The following is a 21,682-nucleotide window of genomic DNA, read 5'->3' as shown; positions in this document are numbered from 1 at the left end:
TTCAAGAAGCATTGCTGCCTCTGACCATGGAGGCAGAGCACAGCCATCATGGCCAGTAGCCATTGATATATCGCCTTATTATCCTCAACACTCAGAGGGACTCTTGCATTGCTGTCATGAGTGTGTTGGCAAAGGATATGGAGAAATAAATAAACGGGGGGGGGGGGTTCACCACCACCACCCCAGAGGTTGCCTACTTCATACAAACAGCTGGAAATAAACAGCACATTTTCAGAGAGGTAAAAATTTTGACACTCTGCACATGTTCAAAGGGCCCCTTGCATTTCAGTCACGAGCATATGAAGAGGCAGGGTTCTTTTTCAGTGGACTTTATATGAGAAGACTGAGCGGGATGGGCAGTCTTGCATTCTAGTCATGAGTGGCAAATACCCTTTTCACAGTCATCCTATTATTCTTTCCTCCCCTCCGCTGTTTGTGTGTAATTCAGGTATGAAATTAATTGCTCCTGCTTTGCCGGTATAAATCAGCTCACCCTGAAACACTCCAAAGTTGCATTTTCAACCTCCGGGTGCTAATAGAATCCAGCAGGAGAGAGAGGGAGAGATTGTGTCGCTGTCTGAGTGTAGGGAGGAGTGGGGGGGGGGGGAGAGAGAGAGCTGTTTGCAGAAGGCAATGGAGCCCATCCACTACCTTGGGTTAGCAAAGTATAACATGGTGGGCAAAGGTTAAAGAGTTCAGGCACACTTCAGTGTACAGTGAGCCTCTTACACATAGCAAGATGGATTACTTTAGTAGGGCCGTGTGCGCGTGCCCATTTGTGTCTCTGGAGCAAGAAACAGCCATCCAGAACTGGCTGAGCAATTGCACGAACAACAGCGCCACCCTGTGGCAAACTGGAAGCATTGCAAGGAGAGAGAAAACTGGATAGTGACAAGCCTTTTGCTAGGTCATAGGTAGTCAACCTTTTTTTATACCTACTGCCCACTAATGCATCTTTCTGGATGGTAAAATTTCCTTACTGCCCACCAGTGCTCGATGGGAGGAGGGTTCAGCTTGTGCCATAGAACCCCCTCTCCCCCACCTGGAATCCTGAAACGCCCACTAGTGGGCAGTAGGGACCAGGCTGACAACCCCTGGGCTAGGGAGAGTTGTTAGGGCATTTTGACAGTGGAATCTTAGAGCACTGGTTCCGAAAGTGGGTGACACTGCCCCGTTACGTAGGGCATCCCTAAGAGGCCAAGGGCACTGGAGTTGTAAATGACTACCAGACTTTGGAAAGTTGCTGTCACTGGATCAAGTCCATCTGTTTTGCTGAATCAATAAAACTAAATAGTTTAAACTGTGTTTTGAATAAATGCGCAATTAATTGTTACTGTTCTGAATATTGTGTCATTATCTTCATTAGTAGGTCCTGCAAACCAATATTCTGAATAACGTTTCTTTTTATATACAATAGGGGCCCCTGGAAATGAGTTTATGAAACCAAAGGGGGCAGGGCCCAAAAAAACATTTGAGAACCCCTGGATTAGAGGCTCTGCATCTTGTAATACACACACTTCCTTTCTTATGGAGTGATTCCAGACCACGGCCCATTTGCAGTAGACTTTTAAAGCAATTTCATTCCATTTTAAACAGGCATGGCTCCCCCACAAAGAATCCCAGGAACAGACTGCTGAGCATTGCTGGGAGACTCCTATGACAGAGCCAGAATTCCATTAGCTCCCTAGGAAGAGGGATGATTCATTGTTAAAACACTCTGGAAATTGCATCTCTGTGAGTGGAAGAGGGCTGAATTAAACAGGAAGCTGCCGAAGCATATCCAGCTCACACTGACTGGCAGCAGCTGTACAAGGTTTCAGAGACCAATCACCCATTGGGGATTGAATCTTCTGCATGCAAAGCAGATCATCCAGCACCAAGCTATGGCCCTTCCCTTAAAAGAAAAGGACAGTGGTACCTCAGGTTAAGAACTTAATTTGTTCTGGAGGTCCATTCTTAACCTGAAACTGTTCTTAGCCTGAAGCACCACTTTAGCTAATGGGACCTCCCGCTGCTGCCGCACGATTTCTGTTCTCATCCTGAAGCAAAGTTCTTAACCTGAGGTACTATTTCTGGGTTAGCGGAGTCTGTACCCTGAAGTGTAGGTAACCTGAAGCGTATGTAACCCAAGGTACCACTGTAATATCCTAGATCTCATTGTTTTGAATAAATAGGACCCTCTGGAACTAAGGGAAGTGTGTTAGGATGGAGAAAGAAACAATGTTTGATGGAGCTAACACTAAGGGATTATGAAATCCAGGAACCAGCTTCCGAAAACCTTTTTATTTTTATTTTGAATCAACAATTTTAAGGAAAACAAATGGAAAAGCCATGAGAACCGCTGCCCCTTTAAAGCTCCCCTTTAAAACTGACCTATATATTGATATATGTGTTTGCATAAACACAGAGAGCAGACACTTTGCCACCCCATCCCAATGAACCACTCAGGAGTGCAAGGAAAATGGAAGTTTTTGCAATGCCGAAGAGTCTTGATGACAGAGTGGAAGGTAGAGGAGGCATCAAGGGATGGGGGAATTGTCAAACCTAGGACAACATCAGGCCTAGTGGGTAAGAGCTTATGCTAGGAGACAGTATGAGCCAGTGTGTGGTGTAGAGGTTGAAGCATCAGACTTAGACCTGGGAGACCCACTTGGCTATGAAGCTCACTGAGCCTAACCTACCTAACAAGGTTGTTGTGGGGTATAAATGATGAGGGAGAACCACGCATGGCACCGTGAGCTCCTTAGAGGAAAAAAGTGGGAGGAAATGTGAGAAATAAATAAGTAATAATCCTCTGGAGGAATTTTCAGGATTGAACGAATCTGCCCATTTTGATATCTCTTAAGTTTCTCTTTTTTCTCCATCTTCATTTCTCCACATTTCCAAATCAGTTTGTGATTTTTTATATTGATTTTAAAGTACTCATCTAAATTTATCAGCATTTTAGTATGCATCTCCTACTACTATACACATTTTGTAATGCAATTTTGCCTAACGTAATGCATCTTTGTGCATTATTTTCTGTGATATACATATTCTTTTATGCACACTTTACCCTGTTAAATGCCATTTTTGTATCTGGAGGAGCGCAAATCTTGAACAATAGCTGTTTCCCTGATAGAATGCATTCTTTACTGATATTTTCTCTAACTTATGCATACATACACACACATACATTCTTCATTCCAGTCTATACATTTTCCCATTGCTCTTGACTTGGTTGGTAAACTGCATTGCAAAATTAAAAAAAAATAGCTGGCAAATGTAAAAAAAAAAAAAAAGAGCTGTGTTTCTGTTCCTGCATTGTTTTGGAAAGGACAAATTAGGTAAGTTTGCCTTTCAGTGTGGCTGAGCTGAATTTATTCCCCCACCCCAAATTGTGCTTGCTTTGCACCCCCACCCTCAAGGATTCCGGTATCCGTTCATAGGAAGCAGGCAAGAAGAAGCATCCAGTACACCAGGAGGCAACAGAATGGGCTGGAGTAGTCTGCAAGGGTGGTCCTCAGGGCTCCATTGCAAAGATCTCTGTCACAGCAGTGGATTCGGATTCCTGGGAGCTCTTGTTGCTGGCAGTGCCTGGATGTAGCACATCCACTGGTCAACAGGATTCCCAGGACCACTGTAAAGCAGGAAGTGAGAGAGTGAGGAGGGGGCACATAAAAGAGGGCTCTACTGACTGAGCTATCCAAATGTAGACTGCCCTGGGTATGGAAGTTCTGCTATCACAGTAGACCTCCCATAAGAATAACATGCCAGATCAAGACAAATGCAGCTCATAGAAGTCCATCATCATTTGCTCTCACATCGGCCAACCTAGCTCACAACCTGAGCACAACAGCAACTCCCCGTTGTGTCCCCCCACTGTTTGGTATTCTGTCTGGTAGACTGCCCATGGGCACTGACCTTCATAGTGGACCTCCAGATGGAGAGCCTGTCTGTTGGATCAGGTCAAACGCCCACCTAGTCTCGTATCCTGTTCTTACAGTGACCAACCAGATGCCTCAATGGCAAGCCTGCAAGCAGCATATGAGAGCAATGGTACTCTGCAATTGCTGTCTGGTACAGTAGTAACTCTCGGGACGCAGGTGGCGCTGTGGGTTAAAGCCTCAGCACCTAGGACTTGCCGATCGAAAGGTCGGCGGTTCGAATCCCTGCGGCGGGGTGCGCTCCCGCTGCTCGGTCCCAGCGCCTGCCAACCTAGCAGTTCGAAAGCACCTCTGGGTGCAAGTAGATAAATAGGGACCGCTTACCAGCGGGAAGGTAAACGGCGTTTCCGTGTGCGGCTCTGGCTCACCAGAGCAGCGATGTCACGCTGGCCACGTGACCCGGAAGTGTCTCCGGACAGCGCTGGCCCCTGGCCTCTTGAGTGAGATGGGCGCACAACCCCAGAGTCTGTCAAGACTGGCCCGTACGGGCAGGGGTACCTTTACCTTTACCTTTACAGTAGTAACTCGGGTTAAGAACTTAATTCGTTCTGGAGGTCTGTTCTTAACCTGAAACTGTTCTTAACCTGAAGCACCATTTTAGCTAATGGGGCCTCCTGCTGCTGCTGCTGCACCGCCGCTGCACGATTTCTGTTCTCATCCTGAAGCAAAGTTCTTAATCCAAGGTACTATTTCTGGGTTAGTGGAGTCTGTAACCTGAAGCTTATGTAACCTGAGGTACCACTGTATTCAGGGATAGCAGAACCTCCATGCCCACCTGACCACCCCAGCAGCATCAGCAAAGCCTCCTCCCCCACCATTGAGAAGCCTGGACAGAACGGATCCTCCTTGCATCCACTCACCGCTTTCCATCTTAATGCAAAACCTGTGCTTGAATCCCTGGTGTGAATGGGAACAGGTCATCACTTCAGGGTGGGCACATCCCGTGTCTACAGATCTGGTGCCAGCGACAATGTTGCAGCCGTAACACTGGAGGCTAGAGGCTAGAGGAGATGCAGAATTGTGAATTGATATACCATATTTTTCTCTCTATAAGATGCACCAGACCATAAGACGCACCTAGTTTTTGGAGGAGGAAAACAAGAAAAAAAATATTCTGAATCTCAGAAGCCAGAACAGCAAGAGGGATCACTGTGCAGTGAAAGCAGCAATCCCTCTTGCTGTTCTGGCTTCTGAGATAGCTGCGCAGCCTGCATTCACTCCATAAGATGCACACACATTTCCCCTTACTTTTTAGGAGGGAAAAAAGTGAGTCTTATAGAGCAAAAAATATGGTAGCTCCCTCCCCTACCACCACAGTTACCGCTTAGGTCAACAACTTCCCAAAATAAGGTTGCTTTCACATGATCTGTTATCTCTGAAATGGGCTTCATTTGTTTATTCAGATTTATGGAGAATCCAAGAAACATTCCTGCCAAGCTATTGCAATCCAGCTTTCTTTGTAGTTCTCTACATTTTCCCAGACCCCATTAATGATGGTATTTTCCTCTCTCTCTCTCTCTCTCTCTCTCTCTCTCTCTCTCTCTCCTGAAAAGCAATGGCCTCCCCTGCAGGAACTGGAAAGCACTTTTGAGCTTTTTCCTCTGCTATTGGCCCTTTGGTCAGTCATTTCCTAGGACCACAACTGTTTCTTGTTTGGGATCTGAGTGATTCCACCTTTTAAAAACTATTATTACAATTGTGATAATAATGCACACGCACACACACTTTTATTTGTGCTTTATTGTTGCAATGAGAACAAGTTAACAGAGGAATTTCTCAGGATGCAAGTAGGAAGTCGTTTACTGAAGGGCCAGTTGTGGTACCAGAAAATGACTAACCAAAGGGACAGGAGAAAAAATGAGCAAGAGGCACTTTGAAGCACAGCAAATGGGAAACAAGGGTTTGTTTTTACAAATTTAAAGGGCCAGTACCTGCAAGAAGCAAGACTTTTGTTGACTAAGGGTTGCCCTACTCAGAGTAGACGCATAGAAAAAAGAATAAACATGACTAAGGTAAAGGTAAAGGGGCCCCTGACCATTAGGTCCAGTCGTGGCCGACTCTGGGGTTGCGGCGCTCATCTCGCTTTATTGGCCGAGGGAGCCGGCATACAGCTTCCGGGTCATGTGGCCAGCATGACTAAGCCGCTTCTCGCGAACCAGAGCAGCGCACGGAAATGCTGTTTACATTCCCGCCAGAGCGGTACCTATTTATCTACTTGCACTCTGATGTGCTTTCGAACTGCTAGGTTGGCAGGAGCAGGGACCGAGCAACGGGAGCTCACCCCGTTGCAGGGATTTGAACCGCCGACCTTCTGATCAGCAAGTCCTAGGCTCTGTGGTTTAACCCACAGCGCCACCCGCTAAGTCACCTATGGAAGTATGCTGAATAGGGCTTACACTGGATACAACCCTGAGATTTAGTCCTGAGTAAATGTATAATATCTTAGAAAGATGGGCATTATTATTTATTTAGGAAAACACAAATTAAATATGAAATAGTGTTATATTCCACCAAGTGGGGGAGCAACTATTTTAATTCTGCTTTCAACTGCTTCCAGGAAGAACAAGGCCACGTCATTAAAAATAACGATAGGGTCCTGCAAGCCCCAAAGATCTACCCATAGGGAAGGCTGCCTGCTCAGTCTCTGTATACTTAAACACTCTGGCTCCTTCCTCCTCCTCCTCCTGCATCTGGAGCAATCAGCCACACCCACACAATCGCTCGCCCTCAGAAGACTAGGTTCACCCCAGGAAGTTCTGGGATCACTTCCTTCCAGCAGCTGTGCCCAGACAGTGGCGTAGGAAGGGGGGTGCGGTGGGTGCAGGCCGGCCTGGGTATCATCACTGAGGGGGATGACAAAATGGCAAAAAAATGTGTTTTTAAAATAAAATAAAAAATTGGGCTCATGACACTTTTGTTGAAAAAATAACCCGCACCCACTACACACACACCTTCCTACGCCACTGGTAGCTAGGTGAGGCAGGGGGCACGCGCCACACCGGGCACCCGAGCAGCTAGCTACGCCACTGTGCCCAGAATGTTGATTCATGCAACAAGCAAGATGCAGTGTACAAGACTGCATATGGGAAGACCCAAGTTCAAACCCCCTCTCAGCACATAACTCTGGGTTTTACAGAAGTTTGTACTCAATGCCCACACTGTACTGGGTCAAGTTGAAGGATTTTGTAATAATCCCTTAATGACTTGGGTCCATGCAGTGCTATTTTTCCATAAAAAGAAGTGCTGGAACTCACCATGAACACTTCTTCTCTTAGAATGGCAATGGTGCCCACCTGTGAGGTGCCAGAACGGAGTCCCGGTGAGTTCCAGCTGAAAAAAACCCTGTGTTCATGACACCTTAAGGACCACCTCATGCCTTAACTTCCTGTCTGATCACTGAGGACTTTCAGGGAAGCAACATTCCATGTAACCTTTTGGAGTCTGGGTTTTAAGTGGCATTTAGATTGCTTAAATAAATAAATAGAGGTGAGGGGAAGCTGGCTTCTGTGTACAATTTGAACTCCGGGTGCATCGTTAATGATAAAAGAAGGACTTACCAACAGGAAGCAGAGAAGACGTCATCACCAGAGACAGCATCCCGTAGGCAGCGCTCAATAACACACCTCCTAACATCGTGAGGGGTTGCTGATTCCAGGTATCTACTGCAGAGGCTTCTTTCCCCCCGTAAAATAATAATAATCAATTTTTTTGTGTGTGTAGAGACTGAAGACAGAGTAGACTCTGGATTCCTTAAATCATTGAGATCTCCTTAGTCCTTCTCAGCTCTGAATCCCAGGTCTTCAGAAACCTCTTTGTGTGCAAGAGAGATCTTTTGCTTGGATCTTTTTAATAATAATAATCAGCCTGGTGTTAGAAATTAGCAGGTGCACACACACAGAGAGAGAGTTCCTTTCCTCCTCCACCTCCTCAGAAATTTTCCTCGTTGATGAACAGACGCTAGCATATGTGTGTTACATTTCCCTTAGCTATATCTGTCCTAGTTCCTCGGCCCAGGATCACTACCCATTAATACAAACCATGCAGAAGCTGTTGGGAGAGAAATTCTCCCTAATCAAGATTTAACTCTAAATCCACTTCAAAATCCTCTAATTCAGTTGGATTAAGCAGGGAAAGCTTCCCCAGTCTTCTCTCCCCCCCCGCCCCCCGCCCCTACCACCACTTTTCCAGCTCTCCCACCTGCATCTTTACAAACCATCAGAAGACCCCAGAGAGAGAAAGAGGGAGAGAGCAAATGTTTACGATGGCTTGGTAAACACAGGAAAAAAATTATTACCGAAAGCCAGGCGTCAAGCTAATTTTAAAAGCTAAAATGAAGACCTCCGAGCAACAGAGATGGAAAGAGGGGGACGCCCCGCCAGAATTCATTTGCGGCTGGCTTTCATGATCCCTGATTAGGCCCGAAACTGTATTACTAAAGCAAGCAAGCCTGTTGTAATGTGTAAACCATAGAATCATGGAATTGTATAGTTGAAAGGGACCCCAAGGATCATCTAGTCCAACCTCCTGCAATGCAGGAATCCTAGATAAAGAATCTCTGACAGATGGCCATCCAATCTCTGCTTAAAAATCTCCAATGGAAGCGACAGTCCAGCACCTTCTGAGGGAATCCGTTCCACTCTCAAACAATTTTACTGTCAGAAAGCTATTATTAAGTTGTTACTAGGACTTCCTCATGTTTAGTCAGCATCTCCTTTCTTGTAATTTGAATCCATTGGTGTGGGTCCTGCCCTCTGAAGCTTGCTCCATCTTCCATGTGACAGCCTTTCAGATATTTGAAAATGGCTATCCTATCTCCTCTCAAGTCTCCTCTTTTCCAGGCTAAACATACCCAACTCCCCTAACCGTTCCTCATAAGGCTTGGTTTTCAGACCCTCCTCAGCATACCTTCCAGCTTGTCAATATCCTTTTTAAAACAGAACTTCTTTAAACAAACCATAGTTAATATCAACCACAGTAATATCAAGCCCACTAAACTGTGGTGAATATTTTGAAGAATGCATTCTTCTTTTATTGTTCACTATGGGAGTAGGGGAACATTTGGCCCCTGAACATTGACTACGCTTGCTAGGGTTGATGGGAGTTGTAGTTCAGCAACATTCAGGTAGTCAGAGGTTACCCACTGTGAGGAGATGAGCCAACTTATTTATTGTGCATTCCTTCTGATCTATTTGAGGTTAGATGTGGTTATGTCAAACAATGGTTATCATACAATTTCTAGTAGCTTTTCCCCATCACTTTCCTTATGGCAAAAGGTTGCAGGGAGGGGGAGACAGAGAAGTGTGTTTGGAACATGAGCACTAAGACAGCTTTGATTGTGCAGACTTGAACTTGCCAGTTATGTGATCGAATCACACCCATAGAATCCTGGCTGCTTTCGGAAATAACCGTGGAGACAATTACATTTCTTTTAAAAACATTGGTAAGTCTCATGGTGTATCTGCTATAGATTTGGGGGGGGGGGTCATTCTGGATGTTATTTGGGGGTTCCTTCCAAACTTGTGATCCTATGAGGTTGGAATCAATAAGTGAAAATCTGCAGAACCAGCCCAACCAGCTGCTTTGTTAACGGCAAAGGGCTTGGCAGGCCAGTTGAGCACTGCCATTGACATACCCAAAGAGTGAGCTCTGTTGCCATAGTGATAAATGGGTGGGCCTTTTCCCATCTCACATGGCTGGAAGCCACATCATCCTAGGAGGCAGAACAGAAGGCCAAGGGCAGATGTGCGTGAGAGAGTGGTGCTGGAAGCTGGAGAAACAGAGACATGTCTTGTTGTGTACTGGACCGAAAGCAGTGACTTGGGGCTTTCCTAGAAACTCAGTGGGCGAACAAGATCTGTTTGGGTGTCAGTGCTGTGAGCTTCTCCATCCTATGCTCGGGTTGTATATAGATATGTGTAGATAAAACCCCATATTCCAGAGATACCACAGTCTCTGCTGATTTTCATGCCAAGGAAACTGGACCCCAGGTAAGCGCAGGAACCCCTGCAGTCTCTTTCCATTTGGAAACTGGCGGGGGGGGGGGGAGGGAGAACATACCCAACCCTCCATTTTTTAATAAAAGGTAGAGGTGGCTTTGGGTTTCTTTTCTTTGCAAACCTGCCTCACCTTTCCCTCTCCCCACTTAGGGAATCACATGGGTTTCCTTTTCCATTAAGTCTCAATGTAAAGAAGCAGCCATTTCTCCAGAAAGCTGCCCTTAGTAATTTTGTGGGGGGCGGGGGGTGAACAGGGAAACCTGTTGCTGCTCGACACTGATCAAGAAGGGGGGGGGCAGGCTCTATTAACAAGCCCGGAGGGTGTTCATGTTCTCACTTAAACCTTTGGGATCCCCAGAAAGGCGGATAAGCCATGCACAGATTAGACGGTTTTTGCCTGGCAATCCTTCTTAGAGATCATTCCATATTGGACACACAACCGATCTCATTTCATCACAGTCATTTCCCCCTGCTCAGTCAAAATAAATAAATAAATCCCGTAGTGCTTGGGCCTTTGCTAAGATTGCCAGCTGTTTCTGATTTTAAGGGCTAGGGAGGAGAGCCTAATATTTTTGAAAGGCTGGTCAATTACCACCACTTGACCTGCTCTGGGGCCTTTTTTAATCTTGATGCAGCTTTGGCAGGCAGGAATGGCACAGGTTGAGCTTCTTCTTCCTGGCACAGAGATAAAGCCATGGAGAGGGGAGAGCTTCACCTGAGGTCTTCCGCAGTGTAAGCATAACTTTCGCTAACAGATGCAGGAGCCTCTCATATTGTGTCGGGTAAATGTTTAGGAAATTTTGACTGAAGAGGCAAGATTTTTTTTTTAGCACTGCCCATCTTTTTGTAGAAGCTGAGAAAAAAAACAACAACAATATATTGTGGCAAAAAAAAAAAAATTCACTGCATCCATGCACGAGTCAACTGCGATTCGTCCAACTAGATTTAGAGAATGGAAGAAATTTTGCAAGCTTGTTCCTTTCCAGAATTTGTTGTTGAACACCATTATACTTTCCACCCATTTCGGCTGCATTGTCATATGATTGTCCTCTACATTTACTGAAATCTAGTTCAAGTTCACTGAAGTAGTTCAGTATCATCTCAGCCGCAAAAAAAAAAAAAACCACCTCAGAAAGTGTTCAACTCACTAGAAGAAACATATCTAACAATGGCAGCAAGTTGATCAACAACGGAAACATCAGGGGTTGAATCAACTAATAAACGAAAATAACCTGCCTCTTGGAGGTTGCTCAGTATTGCTTCTCAAACAGTATTAGCCATCAAATGGATAACCTCTTCGCATATGGTTTTGGTTAAGTATGAACTGAGTCTGCTCAGACTGCACAGTGAAGTCTACTTGATTTTCTTCTGTTTGTAAACAGGAATGTTCTACATCTGAGGGATTATGTAGTGCTGTTTCTGCCTCCTTTACAAAGCCATATGACGGGATTGGCTTTAAACGTTTAGAGAATTTCCTTCTGTTCTTTTGGTCACTTTTGTTTGCTAACTGCACTCGATCCACTTAGCCGATGGCTTCATATGCCTTGAGACCCCTAAAACGTCACTTTAAAGCATATTCAGCACACATTTAAAACACATGAAATGCCCCCCCCCCTTCCTGGGGACTGTCATTTGATAAGGGTGCTAGGAACTGTAGTTCTGTCAGGTGTAAACTACAGTTCCTAGGATGTGGGGGTGGGGAGAGTGAGACTGCAGACTCAATTCAGTTGGACCCATTTTATTTTAGAAAAGTTATATAGAGGGTTGCCTAAGCAGTTAGCACAACCAATAAAGTCAATCAAATTTAAAAACCAGCAGACGCAATAAAATTATCAAACATGTTAATAAAATCAGCAGAATTTTAAAACAATCACCTGTAACATTTTTTTAAAAAGCTTTTTCAGCCTGATATGAATAAGTGTTGAGAAGATTTCATGATTGCTGAAATGAAGAAACATGCAATGGTTGCTCCCGTATTTTTGCAAATAAGTGAAACACACAACTTTCCCCACTTTTACCAAGTCACTGTATACAGAGACAGAATGTAGGCTTCCCATATTTCAAACAGTAGAAATCCAGACAGAAAAGTTGTTGAGCTTTTTTAGCAAAATCATAGAAATTATTTTCAGAATGAGCAAAATATAAACACATATTCTTTTAAAAAAATCACTTCTCACTTTCTCAGTTAAAAAGCAATGAAATATATGTTCCAAATGAAAATATAATTAATTAGCCTTGGTTGGGGTGAGGATTCGAACTCCCAACCTAATCTCTCTGATGCAGGCTCACTACGGTCGCCATCTTGGAAGAGGGAAAAAGAAAAAGCCACTCTGGCGACATTTACCCGATGTTAACATGTCGAGTAAATCTATCGGACGTTTCGGAATCGAGGATTCATCCTTCATTTCCATCGCCTGGCCACCCAACGAAATTATTCTACTTTTAAATATCCTATTGTTTAAGTAAACCTGCCCTGAATTTAAGCATAAAGGAGGACCAGGCTTTAAATAATCCTCGTGTTTATTTTTCCAATAGTACAAAACAGGGACGGGGTTAATCTGCTCCTGAATTCTAATAGCTTTCCAAAGTCTTAACTTTCGATTGGTTAAAAGCATACATATTTTAGGACCATATGGTCAGGAAGCAGCTGAATTTTTAAGTCGTGCAGATTTGTTTTCTTAATGAAGCGTTCCGTAGCTATTAAATGAAATACTCAGTGTGTGTGTATTGATTGATTGATTGATTGATTGATTGATTGATTGATGTAAATGAGAACGGCATTATTGAGGGGAGAGAGAGATAATCTAAAGTGGCTCCCCGTAAACTTTAAAATATATGTATCCCATACTTCCGTGCTGCATAAAAGGAGAGAATGCGAAGGATGAAAGAGGTGTTTAAGATATTGCCAATTACTTTGTGGCATCAAACCATTTTTTTTACTGATGAGGTTGGCCAGTTTTGAAGAAAGGGGGGGGGGGGGGAGGAAACAGTGTAACTCCAAGAATGAAAACTCAAACATCAGCAGCAGCAGTAAAAAATAAAATATTCCATTATTATTTTTGCATCCACAAAAGTAGTGGGACAACTTAATATTGATTTTATGTAAGCTTGGACTTGCATAAACTGAAAAAGATTCACAGTCTAACCCACCTCACAGGGTTCTTATGAGGAGGACTATGCCCACCACCTTGAGCTCATTGAAGAAAATGTTGAATATTAATACAATAAATAGAATCATAGCATTGTAGATTTGTAAGGGATCTGCACCTAAAGGGCCATCTAGTCCAACCTGTTGCAATTCAGGAATCACAGCAAGGAAGAACCCCTGACGGGTGGCCATCTAACCTCTGCTCAAAAACCTCCATGGAAGGGAGAGCGGTGTTGTGTATTGAGTCAAAGGATTTTATATCTGTATTATTACTGTCTGTATTGCATTAGGGTAAAGTAACTGCCTTTCGGTTCCAGAGGGTACAGCTACTATTGGTTCATTTAAGCTGCTGTATTTGGATCCTCTGTCTTATTGGTTTCCTCCAAAAGGCAGGACTGTGATTGCCTGAGATTGTTCCCTCCAAAATGTATCCTTTCTAGTTAGTTCCCTCTCCCTATAAATGTAGCTCTCCCCTCCTCAGGCCCCAGTCTTGTTTGCTTAAATAAAGAAGTGTTACTAGAGAACTGTCTCCAGCATATTATGTCAAGAGAGCTGAAATCACAAACCCCACGTCACAACAAGCACCACCTTCTGAGATAGCCTGTTCCAATATTGAACTGCTCTTACCACCATGAAGTTCTTCCTAATGTTTAGCTGGACTCCTGTTCCTTGTCATTTGAATCTATAGTTTCAAGTCCTGCCCTCTGGAGCAGCAAAAAAAAAGCTTGATCAATGCTTCACATATAGCAGCTTTTCAGATACTTGAAGTTATGTTGATGTTTAAATAGATGTGGCTGTGGTCAGGGGGTGAATTTGAATTGGGCACAAGGGTGGCGCTGTGGGTTAAACCACAGAGCCTAGGACTTGCTGATCAGAAGGTCGGCGGTTCAAATCCCTGCGATGGGGTGAGCTCCCATTGCTCGGTCCCTGCTCCTGCCAACCTAGCAGTTCCAAAGCACGTCAAAGTGCAAGTAGATAAATAGGTACCGCTCCAGTGGGAAGGTAAACGGTGTTTCCGTGCACTGCTCTGGTTCACCAGAAGTGGCTTAGTCATGCTGGCCACATGACCCGGAAGCTGTACGCCGGCTCCCTCGGCCAGTAAAGCGAGATGGGCGCCACAACCCCTGAGTCAGTCACGACTGGACCTAGTGGTCAGGGGTCCCTTTACCTTTACCTTACTGGTCAACCTTATGTAAAATGAATCCACGTATGTACTCATGGCCATCCCTTTCATTCCTCACCCATACCACTAAGTGTGATGTTTTATTAATAATAATATATTATTTATTAAATTTATATACTGCCTTTCATGAGAGGATCACAGGGCAATTTACAATAGAAAAACAGAAAAAGCATAACATAGGAACAAACAACACCCCTTCGCCCCAGCATATACAGTTTAAAAGGCCATAAAGGTAAAGGTAAAGGTAAAGGTACCCCTGCCCGTACGGGCCAGTCGTGTCCGACTCTAGGATTGCATGCTCATATCGCTCTAGAGGCCGTGAGCCGGCGCCGTCCGAAGACACTTCCGGGTCACGTGGCCAGCGTGATGAAGCTGCAGCTGACGAGCCAGCAGCAGTGCAGCACACGGAAACGCCGTTTACCTTCCTGCTATAAAGCGGTCCCTATTTATCTACTTGCACTTGAGAGTGCTTTCGAACTGCTAGGTGGGCAGGAGCTGGGACTGAACGACGGGAGCTCACCCCGTCGCGGGGATTCGAACCACCAACCATACGATCAGCAAGTCCTAGGCACTGAGGTTTTACCCACAGCGCCACCCGCGTCCCTTAAAAGGCCATAGATTGCTTAATTAGCCTGAAAGAAGAGGAATGTGCCTAATGTTATGTAAGGAAAGCACCAGGTGAACCTTCTTGGTGAACATTCCACAACTGAGGAAACACCACAGGAAAGGCCTGTTCTCATGTTGCCACCCTCCAGACCTCTGATCAAGGAAGCACACGAAGGAACTCAGGTGGTAATTGCAGGGTCTGGGTTGGTTCATATGGGGAGCAGCAGTTCTTGAAGTATTGCTGCTGTGTCCTGGGCTTCATAGGTGAAAACCAGCACTTTGAATTGAGCCCAGAAACTAATTGGCAGCCAATGCAGTCAGGCCAGGATTGGCATTATATGCTCAAATTGTAATGCCCTGGTGAGTGACCTGGTCACTGAATTCTTCACCCGTAGAAGTTTCTGAACAGTCTTCAGAGGCATCCCAAGTAGCAGAGGTTACCAGAGAGGTTAGGCAGCAGACGTTAGGCTATCTGTCCCGCTTTGACTGGTAGCACAACTGGGCCACCAATCAAAGCTGATGGAAGGCACTCTGTGCCACCTGAGCCTCAAATGACAGCAATAGATCGTGGAGTACCCCCAAGCTGCATACTGGCTCCTTCAGAGAGAATGTAATCCCATCAAGAGCAGGCAGCCTCCCAACCATCTGGTATAGGAAACCGCCCACTAAAATTGCCTCAGTCTTATTGGGATTGAACTTGTTTGTTGGCTCTCATCCACTCCATTACCAAGGCAAGCACATCCGCTGCCTCACCTGCAGATGTAAAGGAGTAGAGCTCCAGGTGTATACATATATACAGACACACACATCCTGTATACCAGTCAGACCTATGGAACTTAACAAACTGTACTAACAGAAGCTGGTCTCTTCCATGGTCATCTCCTCTGAGTGGAAATGGGTGTCAGTACATCATCCTAAGAAGTTCAAGTGTCCCTAAAAAATCCCTAAAATCACAGCTGCCAAGATAACTGGCCACCAACTTGGACAGCTTTAAAAGATTGGGCTGGAGTGGACCAAGTCATGGAGAAGGCTTCAATGGTCAAAGGCAGCACTGCTTTTGAATACATTGCTGGGAACCACAGGAGGGGAGGGGGCTCTTGTTTTGGGGTTCTGCTTATGGGCTTCCCTTTGGGGTATCTGGCTGACTACTGTAAGAACAGGATGCTGAACTCGATGGGCGGCAACTGACTTGGTCCTGTAGGCTTCTCTTATGTAGGAAAGACTATTTTCAGTCTCTCTTCAGCAATAGCTAAGCTAGTTTCTTTCAATGCATTCATTATCCTGAGCTTTTGATATTTTCAGCATCCACCCTACTCCTATGGCTGAATTTAACACTGATTTTTAAATTGTAACCTGCCTTGGGAAGTGATGGGGAACAGCATGTAATAAATCTGAATGTATAATAATTTTGTCTTCAGTTCCTTCCACTGCCTTGTTTGGCTAATCGTTCAGTAGTGTCAGCTGGGGAGGAAAGCTTGCCCTGCTAGATGTAAAGCAGGTCATGAGGCAATCAGCTGTGACCCCAAGGAATTGTGGTCCATACAAGGAATTGGCAGGGGCCACATCCAGAGACACTGTACACCAGTCCACTTGAATGACGACCAATTCACAAAAAATCCCACCTTTTTATTGTGCATATGGTAACCAGGTTTGATGTGTAAAATATTGATAAGCGCAGAGGAGGGAAGAAAGGGTAGAAAAGGAATATACCAATGTGGAAGGGGGGGATAGAATAAAGCCATACCATTAGCAAATACAAGCTCATACAATGAGGTTTCCAAGATTAAAAAAGTGTTTTTGTTTTGTTTTTTACACAGAAATAACTGTACAGTTTGTGAAATTTGCCAGAATGTTTTTTTTAAGTAAAAACAAACAAAAAGCCACAAGCAAGGACTTTGGAGGACAGAGGTTGAACAGATAATTGGGGGTGGGGTGAAAAGCGTGAATAGACTTTTACTGTCAAGTAGCATCTATCAGAGAGCATGATGAACAGGGTGCATTACACAGAAGGACAAAGAAAGGGTGATTTAATCACAGGTTCTGGAAACTTGGATGGGTGGGAAATGAGAAGAGGCGCAAGGCAAAAGAACACTTGTTTGGTCACGTTAAAAAAATTGCCTTTAGTAATGAGCCACCATGGCTCTTCTATTTAAAGTTTTATGTACTAGGGCCTACCTGCCTGGATCTTTTTTTCTTTTTCTTTAAGAATGTTAACATATCCAGATTCTTTCTAAGTTTATGACTTGGCGGTGGTTGCTGTTAGGAGACAGAGTTCCCTCCAAGGAATGAGGATGCCATCTTATTCTCCAAGGAGAGAATAATTAATGGCTTCCCAGTAGGAAAGCCGCCAATTCATCAAAGAAAACAGAACCTTTTTATTATTTCCCCCCCACAAAAAAACCTATATTTGCCCAGTTTGGAGACAAGCCAAAGAAAGAAGTTCTTTGGGCAAAGACTAGGAGAAATCATCTTCTCAAAGGTTGCTTTGTTTCCTGGCAAATGGGTCTTCAAAAAACACAAACACAAAATACCCCCATGTTTTCCAGACACCCCCCAGCAGTCTCTGAAGTGATGCTGAAAGCATTTTAACAGTCACTCTTCCAAAGTTTAATTGTTTTGTCGTTTTCTAGAGCTGCTGAGGCAATGATGTTCTCCGTTGGATGGCAAGCTGTAGAGATCACAACATCTGTTGGAAGAGACAGAAAGCAACAAAAGGCATGGTCATCCAGTGGTTTAGTGAAAAAACAAAACAAAACGTCAATCTGCTTGGGTGAGTGGACCATTGTTGAAGGTAACCTGCAAAATAAACCCACAAAAGTTTGCTGCTAGCTCAGTACTGTCTACACTTACTGGCAGTGGCTTTCCAAGGTTTCATGCAGGAATCTCTCCCATCCCTACCAGGAGATTGGGGATTGAACCTGGGACTGTCTGCATGCAAAGCAGATGTTCTAACCACTAAGCTATAATAGACCTGCCCTAACTGCTTGCCAACCTTATCTTCTAATAGTTAAGGAATTTCATTCAGTAGGATGAATTTACACTGTTCTGTTCCACTTAGAAAGGTTTTTGTGCATTTTATAGTTGTAATAATTTTTTTATTGTATACAGTCGTACCTCTACTTATGTATCCCTCTGGATACAGAATCTTTGGGTTATGGCCATGGCAAACCTGGAAGTGTATACTTCGGGGTTTCGCCATGCACAGAAGCACTCTGAGCATAACTTTCGGGGTGTGAACAGACCCCCAGAATGAATTAAGTTTGTATTCGGAGGGTCCACTGTATTCTACTGTGAACTGATTATGAAGGATAAGAAATCTTCTTGATTAATCAAATACAAATACTCCTTTAAAGTGAAGGACACACCCATGACAGAATTTCTGTACCAAAGCATTCAGAAGCAAGTTCACTAGTCCTCAGTGAACCATCTTCAACACACTTCTAGAGCAACCCCTCTACAAGACATGAGACACTGGAGAGGGATGCTTGCTGGGGGGGAATCTTATTTAGTCAGGTCTTCCTTTCCTAGCTAAGAAAGCAGTCCAAAATAGTTGTGAGTTCACACCACTTAGGGGTAAACCACTTAAAATATTCTGGGACCTCCCACCTGTATGCCCTTGCAGCTTCTGTACAATCTCTTTCGTTTGGAGGTTCCAAATGTAAACCAGGTTGTCCTCTGAACCAGAAACGATCCACTAAATGAGGGAGAAAACAAATGTATTAAAATGGGAAGAAGGAGCAACCTCACTCCAGGCCAACTAAAATGATGCATGCCGGATTTATTATTAATGAACTCTAGAGAACAGTTTAGAAGGACTGAGCATCCCTGTTTACTTTCAAAGCAAAACCATGAGTTGACTTTGCAGATTTAGGCTCAAAACCCTTTCCACAGCAGCCCAGAAAAAGAAATTCTCACCTTTCCACCAGTAACAGAGAAGTTGGCAAAGATGCAGTACTTCTCGTTCTTGTGGCCTGTGTAGGTCTTTAGGCACTGGAATATAAAAAGACCACAGAATACACCACAGATGTCAGAGGCAGAAAAGGAAACCCTCAAGCACATTTCCTTGACCGAGCTTTACAACATAACATAAGAAGAGCTTAGATGCTGGATCCAGCAACCTGTGCTCGCCAGTGTTAGAAACTCAGATGTGTAAGCTATTCACCAAATGGACCCTTAAACGTAGGTTGCGGGTGCCATTATAGTCACCTTTGGCCTTTTTTGTTTTTGTTTTTCAAGATAGCAAAGCAAAAAATGAATTGTGCATATTCTCAACGTTAATATATTTAACAATTCAGTCGGACATTTTACCAATTACAGTCATCTTTCCCTGCCCCCCCCCCCCAGCATGTGAAACAATGCACAATTCACTCCAGTGACACATTTTTAATATCACATTTTTACTTGTTTTACTTTCTTCAGTAATGTTTTTCTGTGGACTATTATTTTAATGTGCTGTAAATCACTTTGAGATTTTTTTCTTGAAAATATAAAGCTGTATAGAACTGAAAAATTACAATAATAACCTATGACTGGAGTCTTAAAACGTTTACTAGGGAGTAGCCCTACTGAACCCAGCGAGTTATTTCTGAGTTAACACACACACAGATTTGGACTGTAAGTAAAAGGTGGGGGGAACCAACCAGCCAACCGAAACATTTATTAAAAAGACTGCCCCTAGTAAGTTCACTGTTAAGGAAAATATCAAGACTCACCTTTCCTTTGCTGTAGTCCCAAAGCTTAAGAGTGCTGGAGCAAAAGACAGGGAAATGAAGCACAATACTTTAAAATAGTATCTAGGCTTCTAGGGTGTTCAGATGTTTCATACATCCTCATGCCTATCTAAAGCAACTACAGTGGTACCTCAGGTTAAGATTCGTTTTGGAGGTCCGTTCTTAACCTAAAACTGTTCTTAATCTGAGGTACCACTTTAGCTAATGGGGCCTACCACCACCGCCGCACGATTTCTGTTCTTATCCTGAAGCAAAGTTCTTAACCCAAGGTACAATTTCTGGGTTAGCGGAGTCTGTAACTTGAAGCATCTGTAACCCGAGGTACCAGTGTATCTGCTAGTTTTAAGCCTCTTCATCAAATGTCTATCATATTTTATCTCTTTACCTAGAGAAGAGACTTTCTTCTCATCTAAACTGTAGAGTGACTTCTCTCTCCCATTGCCATTCATTGTATCGCAGTGGCCATTTTTCTGTGAGCTCATTGCACCTCCCCACTCAGATATCTGTTCAACTCCCTCCTCACTAGAGTTTAATATGTTTCTGAACTCTCACAGTTCACCCTTTCAGCAACTTGCCTTCACAATCACTCTGTTCCCACCCCTACTTCTCATCTTCTAGAATGGATCCCTGGAACTGAAAAGAGTGGTCTTTTATCTTAGGTTTCAAATTGGCCAGAAAAATGAGAGCGCAATATATATGCAGAAACATATTCAAAGCTGTCAACAAGAATGAAGTCTGGATGGTTATGACTGCGCATACTTCTTTCTCCAAGCTGTTGTGCTAGTTTAGCTAATGTTTAAATATGTATGGTTGTGATCTAGTAAATCAGGAGGTGTAATGCCCCTGTATTTGGAAGTTTTGTTTCTTTGATAAAGCTGAGCATCTCTGCCACAATAATTAGTTATTTGCTCTGAAAAAGCAGCACAACACCCCTTGACTCTTACTTGTCCAACGTTGCCGCTAGAATATATTTGCCATTGGGAGAGAACTTCACAAAAGACACAGGGGGATTGTCATCATCTGCAACAAGGGGAAAAAGAAACCATCATTTTCATATGAAAGGCTATTATTGCGGGATAAGTTAGCAGGGGCCTTTGGAGCACGCACACAAAAAACTTACCAATCAGTGTTTTCAAACACTGTCCTGATGCTGTATCCCAGATTCGGCTGCAAGGTGAAGATGAAAGTCACCATTAGTAAGGCAACAAAAAACTATGGTTGGGGGAGAGAGCTGAGGGGGACAACACATAAGTTTGGCAAAAGCAGAGGATCAGATAGTTGGTATATCCTCTGCTCTTAATTGCTGAAGTATTTGCTGGTGACCTGCTCCCTGCTTTGCTGAGCTATTCCCACCTGGCCTGAGAGAGCTCCAAACGAGTCCTGCAAGTGCTGCTGCTGCTGAAGGGGCCAGAGATCATCTTAAATGTGAGTCCTGCAGGACCTACTGTTCAGAATGCCTAGAGCAGGAATGCCCAACCTGCAGCCCTCCAGATGTTTTGGCCTACAACTCCCATGATCCCTAGCTAACAGGAACAGTGGTCAAGGATGGTGGGAATTGTAGTCCAAAACATCTGGAGGGCTGAAGGTTGGGGATGCCTGACTTAGAGACTATTGGGGTGGGACATGAAGGCGTCTCTGTCAAGGTTTAATCAGGGTGGGTGGGTGTGTGAGTGTGAATAAGCTTTGCTGTTAATGGAATTAGGCTTTTCTATCTTTACAGTTAGACCCTTTATGAATTATTTGGGTTTTCTGTAAAAAAAAAATCCTTCTATACTTATTAAAAAGTTTTCATGTATTGTTTATGACTGAATATGGTTGATTTTTTTTGTAATTACGTAAGCTGACCTGAGCATGGTATAACTATGTAAAGATGACATATAAATAAACGATGATTATAGATGCTGCAGGGACCTTTTGCATGAAAGCTGTGTGTTCCTCTTTGCACTGTGTGACAGCTCCTTTTTCTTTCTTTTTTATAGGTCAGAACCTGCATAATCATCAGATTAAATAATTAAAGCAAGTGACACAGATCTCCCATATACACAGCACATGTGCACACACACATGTGCGCACACAGCTCTTAGCCTATTCTT

At 43.9% G+C, this 21,682-nt stretch overlaps 1 protein-coding gene across 4 annotated transcripts in view; it reads right to left on the bottom strand.

The window, feature by feature from the left end:
* Positions 1 to 16,464: 16,464 nt before the first annotated feature.
* The window catches only part of WDR5 (WD repeat domain 5), a 164,393-nt gene continuing 159,175 nt past the window's right edge, over positions 16,465 to 21,682 (bottom strand). For all 4 annotated transcript variants that reach the window (XM_083722479.1, XM_083722478.1, XM_083722480.1 and 1 more), the window contains 6 exons: positions 20,710 to 20,756; positions 20,534 to 20,609; positions 19,572 to 19,605; positions 18,775 to 18,849; positions 18,466 to 18,553; positions 16,465 to 17,545 (listed from right to left, as the gene is read on the bottom strand). In XM_083722479.1, coding sequence (XP_083578605.1) covers positions 17,445 to 17,545; positions 18,466 to 18,553; positions 18,775 to 18,849; positions 19,572 to 19,605; positions 20,534 to 20,609; positions 20,710 to 20,756 — 421 coding nt within the window. In that variant the 3' untranslated portion in view covers positions 16,465 to 17,444. The remainder of the gene's footprint in view (positions 17,546 to 18,465; positions 18,554 to 18,774; positions 18,850 to 19,571; positions 19,606 to 20,533; positions 20,610 to 20,709; positions 20,757 to 21,682) is intronic.

This window comes from Podarcis gaigeae (assembly GCF_964106915.1).
Source record: "Podarcis gaigeae genome assembly, chromosome: Z".
NCBI lineage: Eukaryota > Metazoa > Chordata > Lepidosauria > Squamata > Lacertidae > Podarcis > Podarcis gaigeae.
This window is presented reverse-complemented; position numbering and strand designations above follow the sequence as displayed.